Source organism: Octopus sinensis, unplaced genomic scaffold, assembly GCF_006345805.1.
Source record: "Octopus sinensis unplaced genomic scaffold, ASM634580v1 Contig13915, whole genome shotgun sequence".
NCBI classification, from domain to species: domain Eukaryota; kingdom Metazoa; phylum Mollusca; class Cephalopoda; order Octopoda; family Octopodidae; genus Octopus; species Octopus sinensis.
Genome location: NW_021833060.1, coordinates 35,743 through 56,283, shown reverse-complemented (window position 1 = coordinate 56,283; position 20,541 = coordinate 35,743). Strand labels below are relative to the sequence as shown.

Genomic DNA, 20,541 nt, shown 5'->3' with positions numbered 1-20,541 from the left:
TGAAGTAATAGTCTACTGAGATTGAAATAAATGTGGTGTTGACACTGTAACTGCCAAAGATCAGACACTCTTGACTGCATGTCGTCCATTCATTTTTTGTCCATTTAAATCTCAGAGTTCTCTCCCTTACTCTTCTTGATAATATTTGTCATTACTGTTAAGGACATTCTTCTCAAATATTCTTTTTCACTCACTACAATGTGATAACCTTTATTTCTTTATTAACTTTATGCTTTCTTCAGTTAAATTCCACTTGATATAAGGAAGTAATTTTCTCCCTATACTTTTCCTTTGTCATGTGGCCAAAAACATACGGATTGCTCTCTTGATAATTCTGTCAATCCTTCAAAGCAAAAGTTTATTCTTGATTAGTTTTGTCTTAGCAGAATTAGAAGAAGGGTAGCCAAAATGCTGTATGATATTTAGTTGCATCTCTATACATCCGGTGCTCAAATTTTACTGAGGCTAACTTTGTCTTTCTTTCTTTCAGGTTTTATAAAATAAACTAGCAGATAAGTACTGCAGTTGATTTAAGTGATGATAACCTTTCCTCCAAAATATGAGGCCTTCTGTCAATGTTAGAAATGAATATATTATAAAATCAATAGAATGAAATGCCATGTAGTAATTATTGTATTTACCCATATATAATTTGCACTATTTTATGCTAAAATAAATCCGGGGTCCTACATATACGAGGGGCAAAGCTAAAACTAATACTCTATGCAACCTTTGTACCAAGGTTTAACACTAAATTAGGGGTGCAATTTGCACACAGGTAAGTAACATAGTTATGCTTCTTTACATTTTGAGTCTAAATCTCACTGAGAGCAAATGTATCTTTCATCATTCAGGATTTGATAACACAATTTCCATGCAAGCACTGGGTTGAAATGATGGTCTGCTTCTCCCTTCAAAATGTGTGGCCACGTGCCTGTTATAAATCAATATAATAAAATCAATTTTCTTTCCTTCTGAAATGATTTACATTTGTTGTTGTTGTTTAGAAGAATTATATCTGAAAGTTATCCCATGCATGTTATTGGTTCCTGCCTATAATTTTTATAATTTTAAAAAATATTTTAATATGATTAATTTAATATTATTGTTTCTGTAATTGTTTTATTGTAAAGAGTAAACTTTCAGTCAGCTTCTAATCTTGTGCTGTTACCATTCATTTAAGTACTAATCACAATGTTATTATTTTGTCTTTGTTGCAGAAAGACTTAATCATACTAGTAATTCTCCTGATTACTTTTATCTATATGGCTTTCTACTTGTACTTCTGGCTTGCGGCTGAGAATGATTCAAATGATTTTAATTGGTGAGTAACAAATTTGTTTCCAATTATATTTAGAGGAAGTGTGTGTGTGTGTGTATATATATGATAGGCTTCTTTCAGTTTCCACCCTAGGTTAAAGTAGAAGACACTTGCCCAAGGTGCCACATAGTGGACTGAACCTGGAACCATGTGGTTGGGAAGAAAGCTTCTTACCACACAGCCATGCCTGCCTTTATATGTGTGTTGTTTACGTAGGTGCCTAGCATTGAGAAGCTCAACAAAGATGAAATGTGTCTAGTTCTTGTGAGCCACTGTGGTGATATAAGTTGTGATTTTAATGCAACAAGTTTGTGAAGAGATTTTATCTCAGACAAGTCCTCACCTTCATACTTTCTAACAAACAGTATTATACATTTTGTATGATACACAGATGGCAATTTTTATATATTTTAAAAATATATTTATACATTTAATATATTTTATATTTTTTTGTTTTAGTTTTGAAAGACTGATTTAAAATTGTAAGTTTATTTTTAACATCTTACCATTCTCTTTTATCTCTTGCTGCACATTGGCAGAGGTATTCCATGTTGGCTAGGATTCCTCACAGTATCTATTCTGACTCTCTGCACTGTGAGTTCAAATCCCACCTAGGTCAACTTAGCCTTTCATTCTTTTGGGACCAATAAAGAAGCATCAATCGAGGAAGATGACTTGGTGAAAGTGTTAGACAATTGGGTGAAATTCTTGTGGAATCTGTATAAACTTTTTTGTGTTTTGATAGCAATGCCTGCATTGGAACTGGTTCCAAGCTGTATTGGCCAAAATAAGCAATCTTTCTTTTGGATAAACACTAGTTGTATGGATCGACTTGCATGCATGGGCAATTGCTAGTTTTATTTTCAAGAACACTTGCTCAAACCTACACGTATATATTGTAGATATATGATCAGCATTGACTGATAGAAGATCTATGCATTCTGAAATGTTGCCATCAAAGATATTATCTAAAAGGACTTCCTATTTGTAGCATGTTACCTAGGACTTTGGAGAGAATGCATTAAAAAATTTTGGCATGCTTTCAACTGAATTAAGAAACAGACTGATTAAAGTATAGTTCTGATATTTGCTGCTCTAAACTGAAAGATGAGAATGTATTAAACGACAGCCACAAAGAATGTTCATATATACTGAGGTTATGTGAAATCAGATTTTTAAATTTCTTTTGTGAGCTGGTAGTAATTCGCAAAAATTAGAAATTATCTTCGTCATTATGTTATATAATAGAGTTGCAAGTGGGCAGAATTGTTATTGCACCGGACGAGATGCTTCGTGATATTTTTTCTGCTTTTTTACATTCTGAGTTCAAATACTACCGAGGTCAAGACTGGATTTAAACCATGGTGGAGGTGGTGCAGGGGGGAGGAGGGGGGCACGGCACTTCATGTTCAGTGGGCTCCTTATACACAAGAATTGAAATCTTAGAAAATTACCATATTTAAATCTCAAAACCCATCTATTTCAAATAATTGAATTTCATGAGTTAGTGGAGAAACTGAAAATAAATGACTGAAAATGTCGCTTTATAGATACAGTTTTTCAGAATTCAAATTTTGTTGTTCACACATCCACTTGCAATGTTTGACTTTTCCTTCATTTTGAAAAGTACAATGAAGGAGAAAAGAGTGGGGTAAGAGTTTTTTTCTTTTAATGTGAGTTACATATGTTTCAGAATGTAACTTTGATAACTTTTGGCCAGTATAGGCCCAGGCCATGTCTAACTTAATAGCACCACCTGGTAAAATAAGATAAAATGACAGAAAATTATGAAAAAGAAAAAAATCATTTGTTGTTCCAAAGGTATGATGATTGTGGGTGGGACCATGGGTAGAGACAAAAACCGAGAAATTCAAACACCTATTTCCAAAAGTCTGCTTTTCCAGTTTCCAGTAAGTGTAGGTGGGGCACAATGAGTAATAATTACTGCATTTTTGACTTTGAAGTAAATATCATCATCATCATTGTTTAACTTCGGCTTTCCATGCTGGCATGGGTTCAATGGTTTGTGAGCCCCAATGTCTGACAGTCTTGCTTCACCACCTCATCACATGTGTTCCTGGGTCTACCTCTTCCACAGGTTCCCTCCACTGTTAGGGTGTGACACTTCTTCACACAGCTGTCCTCATCCATATGCAACACATGACTATACTAGCGCAGTAGTCTCTTTTGCACAATACATCTGATGCTTCTTATGTCTAACTTTTGACTCAGGGCACTTTCACTTTGTCGTGTATGCAGACTGACATTACTCATCCAATGGAGCATACTAGCTTCATGTCTTTCAAGCCTACACATGTCCTCAGCAGTCACAGCCCATGTTTTACTGCCATGTAGCATGGCTGTTCACACACATGCATCATGCAGTCTACCTTTCACTCTGAACGAGAGGCCCTTTGTTACCAGCAGAGATAGGAGCTCTCTGAACTTTTCCCAGGCTATTCTTATTCTAGTAGCTATGCTCTCAGAGCGTCCACCCCCACTACTGACTTGGTCATCTAGGTAACAGAAGCTTTCAACTACTTTTAGTTTTTCCCCCTGACATGTGATGGAATCTGCTTTCTGTACATCTTTAGTGTTTATTACTCCTGTGCATCTGCCACACACAAAAACTATCTTCTCAGTTAACTTTCCTTTGGTATTGCTGCACCTGTTATGTATCCATAGCTTACCCCAGGTACATCTTATGGAGTTTCTACAGATAAAGCAGGGCCATCTACCTGAAGGGATTTGTGATTTGTCTGCCTTCCTACTTATTAAGACTTTTGTTTTTGCTAGATTGACTTTAAGGGCCTTCGTTTCTAGACCTTGCTTCCTCACCTGAAACCTCACTAGTTCTGGTAGTGACTCAGCTATCAGAGCAAGGTCATCAGCATAGAGTAGCTCCCAGAGGCAGCCTGTTTTCAATTCCTCTATTATTGCCTGGAGGACAATGATGAATAAGAGGGGGCTGAGGACTGATCCTTGTTGGACTCCTACCCAGAATTCTTCACCATACTCATTGCCAACCCTAACCTTACTCCACACCATCCCTGTCCATGGCTTGTACAGCTCTCACCAACCACTATCTGTTCCTAGTTTCTGCATTGACTACCAAATAAGGGATCGTGGAACCCTGTCAAAGGTTTTCTCCATGTCAATGAAAGCCAAGTACAGAGGTTTATCTTTGGCTGGGAATTTCTCCTGTAGCTGTCTTATCAGACACATAGCATCAGTGGTACTTTTCCCTGGCACAAACCCAAACTTCATCTCATCTAAACTAATTTTCTCCCTATTTAGTTGGGTTATCACCCTCTCTGTGACTTTCAACACCTGATCCAACAATTTGATACCTTTGTAATTATTCCTATCTAATGCATAACCTTTACCTTTGTAGCAGTTGACTATGGTGCTGCTACACCAGTCATTGGGTATGTCTCCTTCATGTATCACCTGGTTGCCTATACGGGTGACTAGACTATAGTCTACACTGCCAGATATTTTGAGCATCTCGGCAAGGATTCCTGATGGGCCAGGGGCTTTCCCTGTCTTCATACCCGTAATTGCTTTATCTACCAAGGTACTGTCAATTTGAATAGCTGGTCCTACTATTGAATCAACATTTTGCTGACTCGTTTTCTCCCATTCATTCTCTTCATTTAGCAACCTTTTGTAGTGGTGTCTCCAAGTATTTCTGCAGTATCATTAAATGCAATATATTTTTTACAAATGTTCACTACCTTGCGAAAACTATATCAGCGAAGTAAAGATCTTCTCTAAATGCAGTAAAGCCTATAACATATTCAGAACACTATTTCAGAAAATTATCACTATTCTATTTGAGCATATAAAAGACAAATTTAGGCAGGGAAAAATGGGTAAGACATGACACAGTAAATATGCCCTTCCAGTTCCCCAGAATTAATTTTGAAAAAATAGTCATACATCCATCCTTAGACATCAGAAATGCAACAAAATTTAAAATATCTTGGTCAAATGAAAGATGAGGAAGATAAAATAGCTCATAATATGAAAATAATGAAACACCAGTAAGTCTAAAAACTCAACATAAAATATTCTTTATAGCTTTTTTGCTAAAAATTATCCAAATATTTTGAGGAAAAATTTCTTTATACTCACAGATACATACATACATACACACACACATGCACACACATACACACACGCACACAATCACACACACATTCAGGAGTGTTCTGTTGTTTCCCTTTTATCTGTTGTCCCCAAAACAGCTACAATTCCGAAAGGGAAATTGTAAGTGCTTTGGGACTGGGTAAGTTGTGTTTTAATTGGCTTATTTGGTGTCTCTGCAGTTGCAAAAATCTATGGGTATTTATCATGAAAGAGAATCCATTCCATTTTTTAAGAAGTCAAGAAACCTTTGTATATTGAAAGAGAGCCTCATCATACCTGATTACTGAGAGGTGGTTGGTCTTCCTGTATTGATTTCTATATACCTTTCCTAGCAACCCCACCCCCCACACAAATACCTAGATGCCTGAGGCAATTGCCCCCTCCACACCCCTATAAATCTGGCCCTGGCCAAGGTCAACTTTTACATGGTGCAAAGTAGGTGCTTTTTATATGGTGCCGACATGGTTGCTTTTTCATGGTACTGGCATGCACGATGTCTATGTGGTACCAGCATGGCTGCTTTTTACGTGGTTTCTACTCATATTTTCCTACTCTCTGTTGCCAAACTGCTACTTTATGTGAATGTACAGAAACTGCCAGTTGTCAAACAGTTGCAGTGGGACAAATACACACACACAAATCTATATGAAGGGCTTGTTTTCAGTTTCCATCTTCCAAATCCACTCACAAGGCTTCGGTTGGCTTAGGGCTATAGTAGAAGACACTTGCCCAAAGTGCTACTCAGTGGGAATGAACCTGGAGCCATGTGGTTGGGAAGCAAATTTCTTACCACACAGCTACACCAGCACCTAGACAATAACTTTGAATGAGCAAATTTTAAGGAAAATCTCAAGTAATAAATACAATGGTGTAATAAGAATAGGAGGTGAAAACTGAGCTAAAATATCTTTAGTTAGTGGTTGATGCTTGCAGATTGTCTAAGAAAGCTATGATATTATAGGATTAAGATTTGTTTAATGGAGCTTGGGTTTAAGAAGAGTAATGTTCAAAGATAGATATAACTGTAAAGATATAATTATTTCACTAATCTGTGTCTAAAACCATCAAAATATGCATATTTGATATAAAAACTAATGTTGAATTGTCACTATTTATTTCTGATAGTTATTTCTATTATTTTATTTTTGTTATAGAAAGAATGCCCTCTCTGTAACTTCACAGTTATCACAAAAATAAATATTAGACTAATTTCTCTCTAAATTATACGTTTTTAATGCTGTTTGATTCAACTCCAAGAAAAATTTAATTGTAGGGAATTAGTTTGAAGGTACATTTGATTATACCTGTATCATCATTACAGTACAACACATACTTGGTACCATACTTACAAATTTATTAAACTTTTTTGTTTAGCAACTCAAAGTATTAAATATTTAATCAAAATCTTTTAATCTGTTAATTATGGATTCTCTTCAGCCATTTACATTTGTAAAGCCAAACCAGTCATTTACCTCTCTGATGGCCTTGAAGGTCAATTTATTTTGTATCTATCAGGAAATGCTGCATGCAGATGATTCATCTTCATTGTTATCATCATTGATTTAATGTCTAGTTTGTGCTCGTGTAGGTCAGATGTAATTTGTTGAGGTAGATTTTCTATGGCCAGATACCCTTCTGTCACTCAACCCTTTCCTGTTCCCAAGCAAGATATTTCCCCATGCCTGAACTTGTTTTCATGGAAGACTAGAAACGAAGGACTCTGCTTGTCTTTAACTATCTTGCAATGTCAAGACAAGGAGACAGATAGACAGACACATGCACATACGCATGCGTGCGCACACACACACACATGCACAAACACTGTTTGTCTCTCAGATTCAGGAAGGCAGTTCTGCAGTTCCTTGCTGAATAACCTGCACAGATAATTTGTTTATAGTGATCAAAAGTTTGTTGTTATAAATTAGCTCACTTCCTCCATCAAACTGACATTACCTGTACAGGTGCATAGTGTGCTGTGCATATGTATCAAAGAAATTGCAGAGCAATGTGAGATGAAGTGTTTTGCTGAAAAACATAATGCACTTCCCTGTTTTGCAATCACACCCATGGATCTTTCGCTCATGAGTGCAACACCTTAACCACTGGGCCATCATCATCATTTAATGTCCATTGCCCATGCTGGCATGGGTTGGACTATTTGACTGGGCTTGCACGCTGGAATGCTGCACCAGAATCTAGTCTGATTTGCCATGGTTTTCTATGGTTGGATGCCCTTCCTAATGCCAACCACTCTGAGAGTTTTTATGGGTACATTTATGTGACACCAGTATATATATATATATATTTATATATTTATATATACGTATATATATATATACATATATACATATATATATATATATATATATATATATATATTTATATATATATATATATATATATATGTGATGATGATGATGATGATATGTATATATATATATATATATATATCGTGCATGGCCTAGTGGTTAGGGAATTCAGCTCGCGATTGTAGGGTCACAAGTTTGATTCCTAGCAGCACATTGTTTCTTTGAGCAAGACATTATATTTCACATTACTCCGGTCCATTCAGCTGGCAAAAATGATTAGTACCTGTATTTCCAGGGGCTAGCCTTGTCACATTTGTACTATAGCCTCAGGCCAACAAAGCCTTGTGAGTGGATTTGGTAGACAGAAACTGAAAGACGCCTGTTGTATATATATAAAACTATGTGTGTGTGTGTGTGTGTGTGTGTGTGTGTGTGTGTGTGTGTTTGTGCATCTGTGTTTGTCTCCCTACTATCTCTTGACAACCGATATTGGTGTGTTTACATCCCTGTAACTTAGCAGTTTGGCAAAATGAATGATAGAATAAGTACTAGGCTAACAAATTTGTCCAGTAAAAAGTAGTGTTCCAGCATGGCCACAGCCAAATGATTGAAACAAATAAAAGAATATATATATGATGGACTTTTTTCAGTTTCCATCTGCCAAATCCACTCTCAAGACATTGGTTAGCCCGGGGCAACAGCAGAAGCCACTTGTACGTAGTACCATGACGTGGGATTATACCTGAAAAAGACTGGTGCAAGTGTGAAGGCAGAACACCTACATAAATCAGCATTGCTTGGAACTGCAAGAATCTTTGCAGGGTTCTTGAAGCATCACCAGTAAATAAGTGTCACTTTAGTCTGCTGGCTGTGGACGATGGTGATGATGGTGGTGGCAGCAGCGGTGACGGCAGTGGTGGTGATGATGATGATGATGATGATGATATTAAAACTCACATTGTTGACCTGCAGAAACGTACCATCCTATCTTCTGCAATAATTCTAAGGAAGATTCTCAAGATTTGAGGAGACTTGTTACTAAACCTCAAGATAAAATAACTTCTAACTAAATTAACATGCACTAGCGAAGTAGTAGTAGTAGTAGCAGCTGTAGCAGTAACAGTAGTAGTAGTAGTAGTAGTAGTAGTAGTAGTAATAGTAGTAGTAGTAGTAGTAGTAGTCATCCCACAGCAGGATGGAGGATGTGGTCTGATGCAGCTGCAACAGTCTCTTAAGTCAGTAATTATAGGAGTAGATGCCCATCTAAAGAACACCGATGACTGGGTGCTTAAACTTGTCTACAAGTATGAAAGTTCTAAGAATCTACACCCAATATCAGAAGGTGCAAAGAAATATATTTAAAAAATCACTGAGACTGAAACACAACTTGATGGAACAGAAGAAACTATTGTGACAACAAAACAAACAAAAGCACAAACCAAATCAAATGGAATCTCAGAGCTGCATAACAGATGGAAAAGTAAGGCATTACATGATAATGTTGGGTCTCCCAAAAGCTTTAATGTACTAAAAATATTTTCCTTAGTATTTGCTGTTGAAAATGTGGTGCATCTAATATGCCTTTGCTTCTTTTCTGCCATCAGCTATGGTGCGTAAATTTCTGAGTGTAAGTTGCATATCTGATTTGCATATACACAATAAATGTGAGCAACAACTGAGTGATGGACTTTAGGGGTAACCCATTTATATAAGGTAGAACACAAAAGATTAAGGAACAATAACTGAAATACTAGAGAAAATAGCGATAATCCTTAGATCACTTAGTCTGAATACATTTGAGGTCAAATTTTAGTTTTTTTCTGTATGTTAAACAAACATACTGCTAAGTTAAAGAATCCTGTATGAGAACAACAAAAGATAAGTATCAACATAACCACTATTGTTAACAATATTATGATGATGAAGCACTACCTTAAATACCCTTCAGGATTTAATTTTGTCCATATTTCACTTTTATCCCAAGTGAAGTATAATAATCTTTGCAGAATTCTCAGCATTATGCCATTGTTAGGGCTCATCATCATTTTTCTAAATTTTCTTTTTTTCTTTCTCTGTATCTACTGATGCTATCATCATCATCATCATTTAATCTCCATGTTCCTGGGCAGTTTGTCAAAATCTGACGAGCTCCAGTGTCTGCTTAGCTTGGTTTTTATGGCTGGATGCCCTTCCTAAAACCAACCACTTTACAGCATGTACTGGATGCTTTTTACAAGTCACCAGCTTTATTAGGATCACCATGCTGCTTGAAAGACTATAAACCCTGAGGGGTGGGAGATTGGTTTTATACTAGGAGATAATGGTTTAAAGTATGAGAGAGTGCACAAAGCAGTTTCTTGCTTTGGAGGAACTATATAGTTATTTATATTGAGAAAAAAGGGTGAAAACTATCAATACAAGCTGCTAAAAAATAAATAGTGGTGATGAGATGTTCTGGTGGCTCCTCAAGGCACAAAGGTACTAAGTGAGTAGGACTGGGGACCAAAGAAATATGAGTGTGGATGGGTGGTTTGTAGGAGTGTAGGAGTGGAGCAAGAGATGGGGGAATAGAAAAGGGAAAGGGAGTTAGGCAACATCTGTAAAGATCAGGTAGGGTTGAAGGTTGGGTGTAGAGTGGGGTGGTTCATAAATGAGATTATTGTTCTCAGTAGCAGTGCATTTTATGAGACTTCATCCTGTTTTAACCAACTACCACTAGATTACAAAAGACAACAATTTGAAGTACAGATCAACAGAATAAAATCATATTTGTATATTTTCTGAGTTATATTCTCAAAGGAACCTTTCACATCTGGAATTGTTTAAGGAAATGTAAATTAGGTTGAAATATTCCAAAATATAACTTTACTACCCAGAAAATATTTATAATAGGTGCAAACATGGCTGTGTGGTTAAGAAGCTTGCTTTCCAACCATGTGTCTTGAGTTCAGTCCCACTGTCTGCACCTTGGGCAAGTGTCTATAGCTCTGAGCCAATCAAAATCTTGTGAGTGGATTTGGCTGACAGAAACTGAAAGACATCCTCCATGTGTGTGTGTGTGTGTGTGTGTGGTGTGTGTGTGTGTGTGTACCTTTGTCAAACATCATCGTCATGCAATACTGTTCATTTCCAGTCTTCTTTGGAATAACATATCTGACCATAGGAAATATTACCTAGCCTAGAAACAGGTGAGAGCTGGCCATAGAAAAGGCGTCTGTTTGTAGAAAATTCTGCCTCAACAAATTCGGTCTGATCCATCCAAATACACATTGGCTCTCTGGATTTGTTTCAATGCAAACATTAATGGTTTTAGTTTCATTGCTATAGAACAGTGGTTCTCAAGCATTTTTTACCTATGGACCCTTTTCTTTCCTATTTTATTCAGATGGGCCCTCATAATCATTTGAAGTTTTAAAAATCTTATTATATTTTTATAATTAAATAATATTAAGAATTATATTAAAAAATTCTTAAAATGTTTTGTTTATTGTAGAAGTATAATCAATTTATTGCACATAATTTTAGCAACAAAATCTTATGTAGACCCCCAAGGGTCATGTGGACCCCATTTGAGAACCACTAATCTATAGCTGAAGGACCTGTGAAGGCCAGGGACACTGCCCTTTCCACCACACCCAAGAAGTAAAAGCACAAACAAAATCCAAAACAAACCACAAGATGATTTTCAATTCTACATAATGTTTAACAAGTTTTCATTTATTGCTTCTTCAGGAATTTTACAGTAGAATTTAAAATGAAACATGTACCATGGTATAGAATAATGCTGTCCTTAGCAGTGGTTGCATTTTGGTATCTTGCAATTTTAGTGGTAAGTTGCTTTCACTTTTACATTATTTTTCCAGTTCACAGAAATAACAACAAAAAAATATAATTTAGCTATGTTAGATCACTGGATTTAGAGTACATGATACAACATTTTTACTCATGATATATCTATGTATGTTTCCTTCAGTTTGTGTTTAATTTTTAGTTTTATTTTGTGTACTGCATTATAATGAACTGTAATGACTCCTTGCTGTAGATGTATGGTCAATTGATGAGAAAGGGTTGTAATGTAACAATTTGTGTAATGAAGTTTACAATGTAAACGTCTACTTACCAGACCAAATGTGAAAATGTAAATACATCTTTAACCATAATGAACATTAAAGGGCTGATGCATATTGCCAGCTTTATGATATTAAACAGACAATAGAGAAATCTTCTGTCCTGGATAAGTAACATTTCTAGATAATTTGATATCTATTCCCAACATATAAATGAACTTTGATAATGTACAATAAAACATTCTATTCTGAAACACGGCAAAAACACTTGAAACAGACTTATGATGAAACAGACAACAGAGAAATCTTCTCTCCTGGATAAGTAACATTTCTAGATAATTTGGTATCTATTCCCAACATCTAAATGAACTTTGATAATGACCAATAAAACATTCTACTCTGAAACACTGCAAAACCTCTTGAAACAGACTCAACCCACTCATAGCTCATGTCATGTACACACTGCCATTTCACTTCTATAAGTACCAGAGGAGAAGTCATAGAACTAATACAGTCAACCTTAGTATAGTACTAGTACTTAGTAGTTTCTACTTGCATTTAAGTGAACTGGGCATTTCAGAGTTAAGTCTCTCTGTCAGCCATGCAGCACATTGTTAATGATTGTTTATGGACTACTGTCATTTTTTGTTGAGGTAAATTATATGTAGCTGGATGCTTTTGCAATCACCAACCCTCAACTGTATCAAAGCAAGGTAAAATTTCCTTTAATTCTTCAAACAACATATGGACTGGACATGTTTTCATAGAAGATTGCAAACTAATGATATCACTTGTATGATGATGATGATGTTTGTGGCCAACAATTTGCCCACAAAGCTTTGGTCAGCTCAGAACTATAGTTGGAGAACGCTGACCTGAAGTGCCATGAAACCAAAATCACATGGTTGGGAAGTGAACTTCTCAATCATATCGCCATGAAAATAAATACACACACAAACATGTGTGTGTGTAACCACATGTCCCAGTTGTTATGGTGTTGTACACGATTGCAAAATTGTGATTTTGATTCTTGGACCAGTGGTGCATTGTGTTCTTGAGCAAAACACATCATTTCATGTTGCTCCAGTCCACTCAGCTGTAAATGTGTAATCCTGCAGTGGACTAGTGTCCCATTCAGGTGGAATGTTGGCTTGCCCACCTGGCCAGTGGGGTGGCATCATTCGTAAGCTACAACAGTCCAAGGAAGCACATTGTAATCAACAATGTATAACAAAATCCAACATTCATGTCATTACAGTGATTATACACACACACACACACACACTTTATTTGTAGGTTAACAAGGCTGCCAGTGAAGAGATTTTCACAGTTGTTAAAGTGAACCACATGGAAGTGTTGGTACTTATCTCCATTTTGGAACAAATATGAGGATCTCTTCACATGAAACAATTGGTATCTTTGTTAACTCATAAATGAAAAAAATTCATCCACCAACGCATGGTTGAGCACTCATTCTCAATATTCAATATAAGCATAGGAGTCTCTGGGATGACAGGGGACTGAGACTCCTGGAGGTTTGCTGTGCTTGAGAAGACACATCAAGCTAAGCAAAATTGTGGCTGTCCTTGCATACAGGTATGAATGCTGCATCCCTCTCTAGCTGTACATTCCTAGTCACATAGGCTTATAGGTGCTAGTCCCATGTAAAAAGCACCTATACTGGTACTATGTAAATGCACTTGTGCTGGAGCTACATAAAAGCACTCCAAACACTCTATAAAGTGATTGGCATTAGGAAGGATATCTAGCTGTAAGAAACCATGACAAAATAGCCTTGGAGCCTTGTGCAGCTCTTCAGCTGGCCAGCTCCTATCAAACGGTCCTACACATGCCAGCATGGAAAACGGATGTTAAATGATGATAATGAAATATATATATATGTTCTGTGCAGCCAATACAAGCATGGAAAAGATGTACAAATGCACAAATTTTATTGTTCAAACTAATTAAAAATACAAAACAAAATGAAAAAGTTTTATCGCTAGAGATGGAATTATTTTTAATCTCAGTGTAGCGATGTGTTTTATTTTTATGAATCTTGTTCACAACCTTCTTCCAAATGTGTTTTAATATCATGGAGAAGGAAGAAAGATAGACCATTGTTTATTGTAATGCTATGACTTTTTATAATCTCAATATACAGTCAAGTCCAAGGTCAGATCAAGATAGAAATTCATTTATACAGTGGTTACAGTCATAGCATTTTTTAAATTCAGTATCTTTACCTAAACCTAGGCCTTGAAGATTATTAAATTGTCTTTGTTACAAGTTGAAGTTCTCATAATTTTCAGCAACATTACTTTCCTCTTAGAGGCTAATATGAAGTAAATGTATTGCTGTCTTTGTATGTTATGACAGCAGAATGTGACAAAACTTGCCTCTGTAAACAATGCTTTCAAATAGATATATGTTATCAAATATTTATTGTGCCAACATTGCATAGCAACAAGATATAGACTATATAATCAGCTGCTGCTTCAAAGTGTCAGAAGGATGTTATCTTTCCCATAAAACATGATGTTATTACAAAAGACAGTATATATAATATACAATATACAATGTTAATTCATCCAGAAGAACTGGTTTGGTTAGAAGTGACTATCATCTCGCAATAATATAAAATACATTGATACTTTTAAACAAATGAAATATTGATGAAACAATAAGCTGGTTGATCATGTTTTATATCTTTCACTTGCAATGACACGTCATTATTCGGGGGGGGGGGGGGTATAAAGCCATGATCTTACTGTAGTGTTTTAAAATATCAAACAGCGAAAAAAGATGGTACTCTCTTTAGTTGCTTCTTAACATTATTACCTATTTGTTTTTAATGATGATTCAGACATTTGAAGAGTATAAAAAGGGTATTTATAACATTTATTTTGAGGTTAGATATTTGAAGCAGAAATTTGAAACAGAAGTGACAAAGAGGTCCATTGGTTGGGTACAAACCACATATGTATTTTTTGGTAAATGATATATGATGGCTATGCTACATCTAGCAAGTTGAGTGACCATGTATAGGTTCCCTCTTTGGTTTGTAACAGATATACAAGTGTGTGTGTGTGTGTGTACATATAGATAGATAGATAGATAGATAGATAGATAGATATACATACATATATATATATATATATAAAGTGAGATTGCAGCCATGGCCAGTGCCAGTGTTGCATGTCTGGCCCATTTGAAAAGTACGCTTGATGCGTCAGGTGATATGATATGCTTGAGAAAACCTGTTGAGTCAAGTAAAATGAAAATCGTAGCTGTGGCCAGTGGCCCCTGACTGGCTCCCATTTCAGTGGCATGCAAAATTCATCATCCACACATGGTAGATGCCAGTGCACCCTGACTGTCTCCCATGCCAGTAGCACATAAAAAGTACAATCTGAATGTGGTCGATGCTAGTGTCCCCTGACCTACTCCCATGCTGGTGGCTTGTAGAAAGTACCATCTGAACATGGCTGATGCCAGTGCCCCCTGACTGGCTCCCATGCTGGCAGTACGTAAAAAGCACTATCCAAACAGGATTGATACCAGGCCTGCCTAACTGGCTCCTGTACTAGTGGCATGTAGAAAGCACCCACTACACTCTTGGAGTGGTTGGCATTTGGAAGGGCATCCACCTATAGAAACATTGCTACATTAGATTGGAGCCTGGTGCAGCCATTGGATTTCCAGACCTCAATCAAACTGTCAAACCCATGCCAGCATGGAAAACGGACGTTATACGATGATGATGATGATGATGATAATTGGAGGTAAAAGAAATATTTATAACAATATATTGATTCATTGTATGTCAACAGGAAGATCTGCATTGATATTGACATCATCTAAAATATTTAACAGTGTAAAGTCTATGTATGAGAAGAAATGTCATGATGCATCAGTTTTTTCCTGATTCACACTGAATTCTAAAGTGCTTGTAATATTGGTGTGTGTGTGTGTGTGTGTGTGTGTATATATATATATATATATATATATATATATATATATATATATATATAGGTGTGTGTTTGCATGGAGATTGTGTGTATGTGTATACATATACATATATATATATATATATATATATATATATATATATATATATATATATATATATATTACACTGGAGCAAGCACATAATGTGAAATAAGGCGGAAAAAAGAGTACTCAAATACCAGAGGTAGAGTATATGCTTTATTTAAATAAAGTATATATATATATATATATTATATATGGACATGTCTGTGTACTTAAGAAGTTCACTTCCTAACTATATGGTTCAGGTTCAGCTACTCTGTGTGGCAGCAAATTAAGGACCCTAATACCAAACAGATCTCATTAAGTTGTCATTTGGAATTATGCACGAATAAATTATTTTTTAATTCCTCCATTTTATAAACTTTATGATTATAATTCCCCTTTAATCCATTTTTACCTCATGCTGTAACTTAAGATTATTTCAATGCTTCCATCCATTTTATGCTATCATTAACAGGGTCTATCAATATATCGTATTTCTATGGGACATGAAGTACATATACATCCATTCCATGTAGTGATGATAATCATCAATTTTTTGAGTTGCATTGGCTACACAATTGCCTTGAATACTTTCTGGCCATCTGTGTGGGCAATGCTGAAACTATCATTTCAAGTAAGTCTCTGTTATATTTGAAACATTTTCCTCCAAATTTTGTCAATGATTAGAAAATGTGTAATAGAAAACATTAAGCAATGTTATTTTCTTGTGACTATTATTAGTCTCTTTCAGAATTACATTCTTATAGCCTTGGGTTGACCAAAGCCTTGTGAGTGAATTTAGTAGATGGAACCTGAAAGAAACCCATCATGCATGCATGCGTGTGTGTGTCTGTTTGTCCACCACTACCACCTGACATTCAGTGTTGGTGTGTTTATGTGTATCTGTAACTTAACACTTTGGCATAAAACACTGATACAATAAGTATCACACTTAAAAAAGAAAATAAAGAATATACTGGAGTTGATTCACTCAACTAAAATACTTTAAGGTAGTTGCCCAGTATGGCTACATTCTACTGAGTGGAATTAGTAATTGAAAAAAGATAATATGTCTGTGTTTATCATAATTTCTCCTACTATTGCTCTGTATATCATTACTAGTTATACTACTCAGTATTGTAGCAGTTTAACCATTATACTGGAAGCAAACTGGATGATGTTAAAGTACATAGAGCTCTAAACCCAACAGTAGAAGTCATACTTCTGTTTGTACAGGCAGCAAATTGGCAAAATTGTTTCAGTGTTAGATAGAATGCCTCATGGTATATATTCCAGTTCAAATCCCAGTGAAGTCAACTTTTGAGTGATTGATTAGTTTAAGTGTTAGAGTATTGAACTAAATGCCTTGCAGTATCAGTTCTGGATTTGTGCATTCTGAGTTGAAATTTTCATTGTTCCTATTGTCACTATGTTCCACAAAAAAGGTGATACTTCTGTCAGGAATTGTAGCTGATAGATAATATTAGCAAAGTGAAAAAAAACAATGGAAATATAGTCTATAGAATCAATTCTAAGATCAAATTGTCACAATTATGAAAGGAAAGTCTTTACAAAGCAGTATAGTGGATACTTTTTTGACATAGATATCATATGGAGTATCAGTTGTGGCTGTAGGCACAGATGTAGCTGCATAATATGAAGTTTGTTTCCTGACCACATGGTTTCAGATTTAGCCCCACTGTGTGACACCTTGGGCAAGTATCTCCTACAATGACCTTGTGAATGGATTTGGCAGAGAGAAACTGAAAGAATCCCACTGAGTGTGCATCTGTGTGTATGCGCATGTGTGTGTGTGGACAACATTTTGTCCTTGGCATCATGTGATAGTTGGAAACAAGTGGCACCATCATACAAGCAATATCATTCTTTTCCAATCTTCTGTGGAAATATGTGTAGTCATGGAGAAATACTACCTTACTTAGAAACGGATCGAAATTGGCAATATGAAGGACATCTAGCACTAGAAAGCTTGCCTTAACAAATTGCATCTAACCCATGCAAGCATGGAAAAGTAGATGTTAAAACAATGATGATGAATTTACTATTACGGTTATTATTTTTTAGTTGAGTTATTTTCTTTGATTATTTTTCCAGATAGTCGGTCCTTTTATTCATATTGGTCTGGTTGTGATCTTTACTATTCTCTCTTGTATTCTGATAAGACAGTGGTACAGCTTAGACCAATTCTGTAAGTATATTTTGTCATTTCAAAAATCTTTGTCAGACATATACAAATTTATTTCTGAAAATGTTGTCGTTAAAGAAAACAGACTTATTAAATTCTATCTCAAATACAATGACACTTTTCATTTTCCTAATTTTCTGGTGTTCATACCTTGTTAGTGTAGCATAAATGGCATTTGATTCACCTATCTATATTCCTAAGTTCGAATCTCACTGAGGTCAACTTTCTCTTCCATCCTTTTGGAAGGGTTAATAAGATAAACTCTGAGTGCATCGTAGGGGGTTGACAGGATCGTTAGACCATCAGATGTGATGCATTGTGGAATTTGTTCTGGTTGTTTGTGTTCTGAATCCTTAGGTGGTTGGCTTAATCCTTTGACCAGTTTAATCCTGCTACCACCACCACCTGGTTCTTGGGAGTCTTCAGTAGATTTCAGATTTTTTTTACATGTTTTCTACAGATTTTGTTTTTGAGAGTGACTTCCTTACTTCTTGCCAACAGTCCCAGTGACCATGAATAAAGGATTAGTGATGTAGATAAGGCTTGATATATATAAATATGTACATACACACACACACACGTAGAGAGAGAGAGAGAGAGAGAGAGAGAGAGAGAGAGAGAGAGAGAGAGAGAGAGAGATACAAAAACTAAATATATTCAGAAGATAAACAAGAAAATAGATATTTATATATATTGACAAATAGATTTACCTTTACTTAGACTATAAAAAATAGGATTATGAGTTTCTTTTCTTTTGTGTGTGATTGATCAGCATTTAGATAACAGTTAAAAGCAGGATTCGTATATTTTATATTGCAACTTGTGAACAATAGCATCATTGGTTACAAGTTTCTATCTCATGAACCAGTTATTTTGTTCAGTATGTCTTCTGTAACAATCAGAAGAGTATCTGTAACTTGGGGAGTTGTTTAGAGATCAGATTTTTTTGTTGTTGTTGGATCCTTTGCCGATCTCCATGAATGTGATCCTAAGTAAACTATTGATCCCATCTGGATTTCTGGATTTCATAGTTCAATTCTGATGTCCCTTTTTTAATTTTTTTTTTTCATAAAATTGTGAATACATGTATAACTGTAAACAAAATTTATACTGAAATAAAAAGGAAAAAAAGAAACGAATAAAATATAATTTGATTTCAGAATGGGAAGGTTTCAACTAAACACTGCATTGCATGTAATCTGCCACCATTTCTACTCCTCTTACACAATTATAACAATAGCCAAGTATAGGGTAATGATTTTATTGAGTTAATAAAAACACAGACTTGCAGATACACACACACACACACTCCTCATCGTCATCATCATTTTCATCTTGGTTTTATGCTTTCTTTCCTTGATAATAATATTGTAATGTAGTTACTCGTCACCAATTATTGTAGTATCACCACTAATTATGACGATACTTGTTTACACTATAACCATGTAGTAACAATAAACATATAACGAAGCAGGGTAACAACATAACATTCCAACAAACTCTCCTTGAACTGTTCATGAATCAACAAATGATATTCTGACAAACTACCAAAACGAAACCTTATGACTTCCTGCAATTAATGCCTCTTCTCTGTCTTTCACTCAGACCGCTACTGTTTATAGTGATTCAATCAAGTCTATTCTCGCAGGGGCTGTTGTGACTCTTGCCACAACATAATGTGAGCAGAGCAGGTTGTAATGGCCTGAGACAGGCCAGGTGACCATATCTTGCTTCCTACATTTTAATCTGACTTAGTTTATATATATACACATACATACTCATCATCATCATTTAGTGTACACTTTCCTCCCTGATGGCATGGGTTAGACAGTTTGACTGGATCTGATAAGCTGGAGAGCTGTACCAGGCTCCAGTTTGATTTTGGCTTGGTTTCCATGGCTGGATGCTCTTCCTAATGTCAACCACTCCAAGAGTTTAGTTAGTGCCTTTTATGTGTCACCAACAATACCCACAACTATGATTTCACTTGATTAGTCTTCTCAAGCACAGCAAATCACCAGAGGTCACAATTGCTTGTCATTACCTCCATGAGACCCCACATTTGAAGATCCAATATCTTCATAGGTTTACCTCTTCCACAGCACCCCAAAATTAGACTAGACAACTATTTTTATGTTTGCCTCAATTTCTCTGTAAACCAGTTATTTTCTCCTTTAATGATGAGAATTTTACAAAATGACACTTTGCAAACATCTACTCATCAAATTATCAGAAAAATCACCCTTATTCAGTGTTTTCAAATATATCATCATCATCATCATCATCATCATACGCATCACCACCACCACCACCATCATCATCATCACGTCCTGTTTTCCATGCTTGCATTGGTTGGTTGGAGTCTATTAAGGTAAATTTTCTTTGGCTGGGTGCTCTTCCTCTTGCCAACTGTCACTAGTTTCCAAACAATGGACTATTTCCCCATGACCA

The 20,541-nt window shown here is 35.8% G+C and overlaps 1 protein-coding gene across 1 annotated transcript in view; it reads left to right on the top strand.

The window, feature by feature from the left end:
• Positions 1–1,224: 1,224 nt before the first annotated feature.
• The window catches only part of LOC118761478 (glycerophosphodiester phosphodiesterase domain-containing protein 5-like), a 19,803-nt gene continuing 486 nt past the window's right edge, over positions 1,225–20,541 (top strand). The window contains exons 1-3 of the mRNA XM_036499409.1: positions 1,225–1,324; positions 11,515–11,611; positions 16,360–16,518. Coding sequence (XP_036355302.1) covers positions 1,266–1,324; positions 11,515–11,611; positions 16,360–16,518 — 315 coding nt within the window. The 5' untranslated portion in view covers positions 1,225–1,265. The remainder of the gene's footprint in view (positions 1,325–11,514; positions 11,612–16,359; positions 16,519–20,541) is intronic.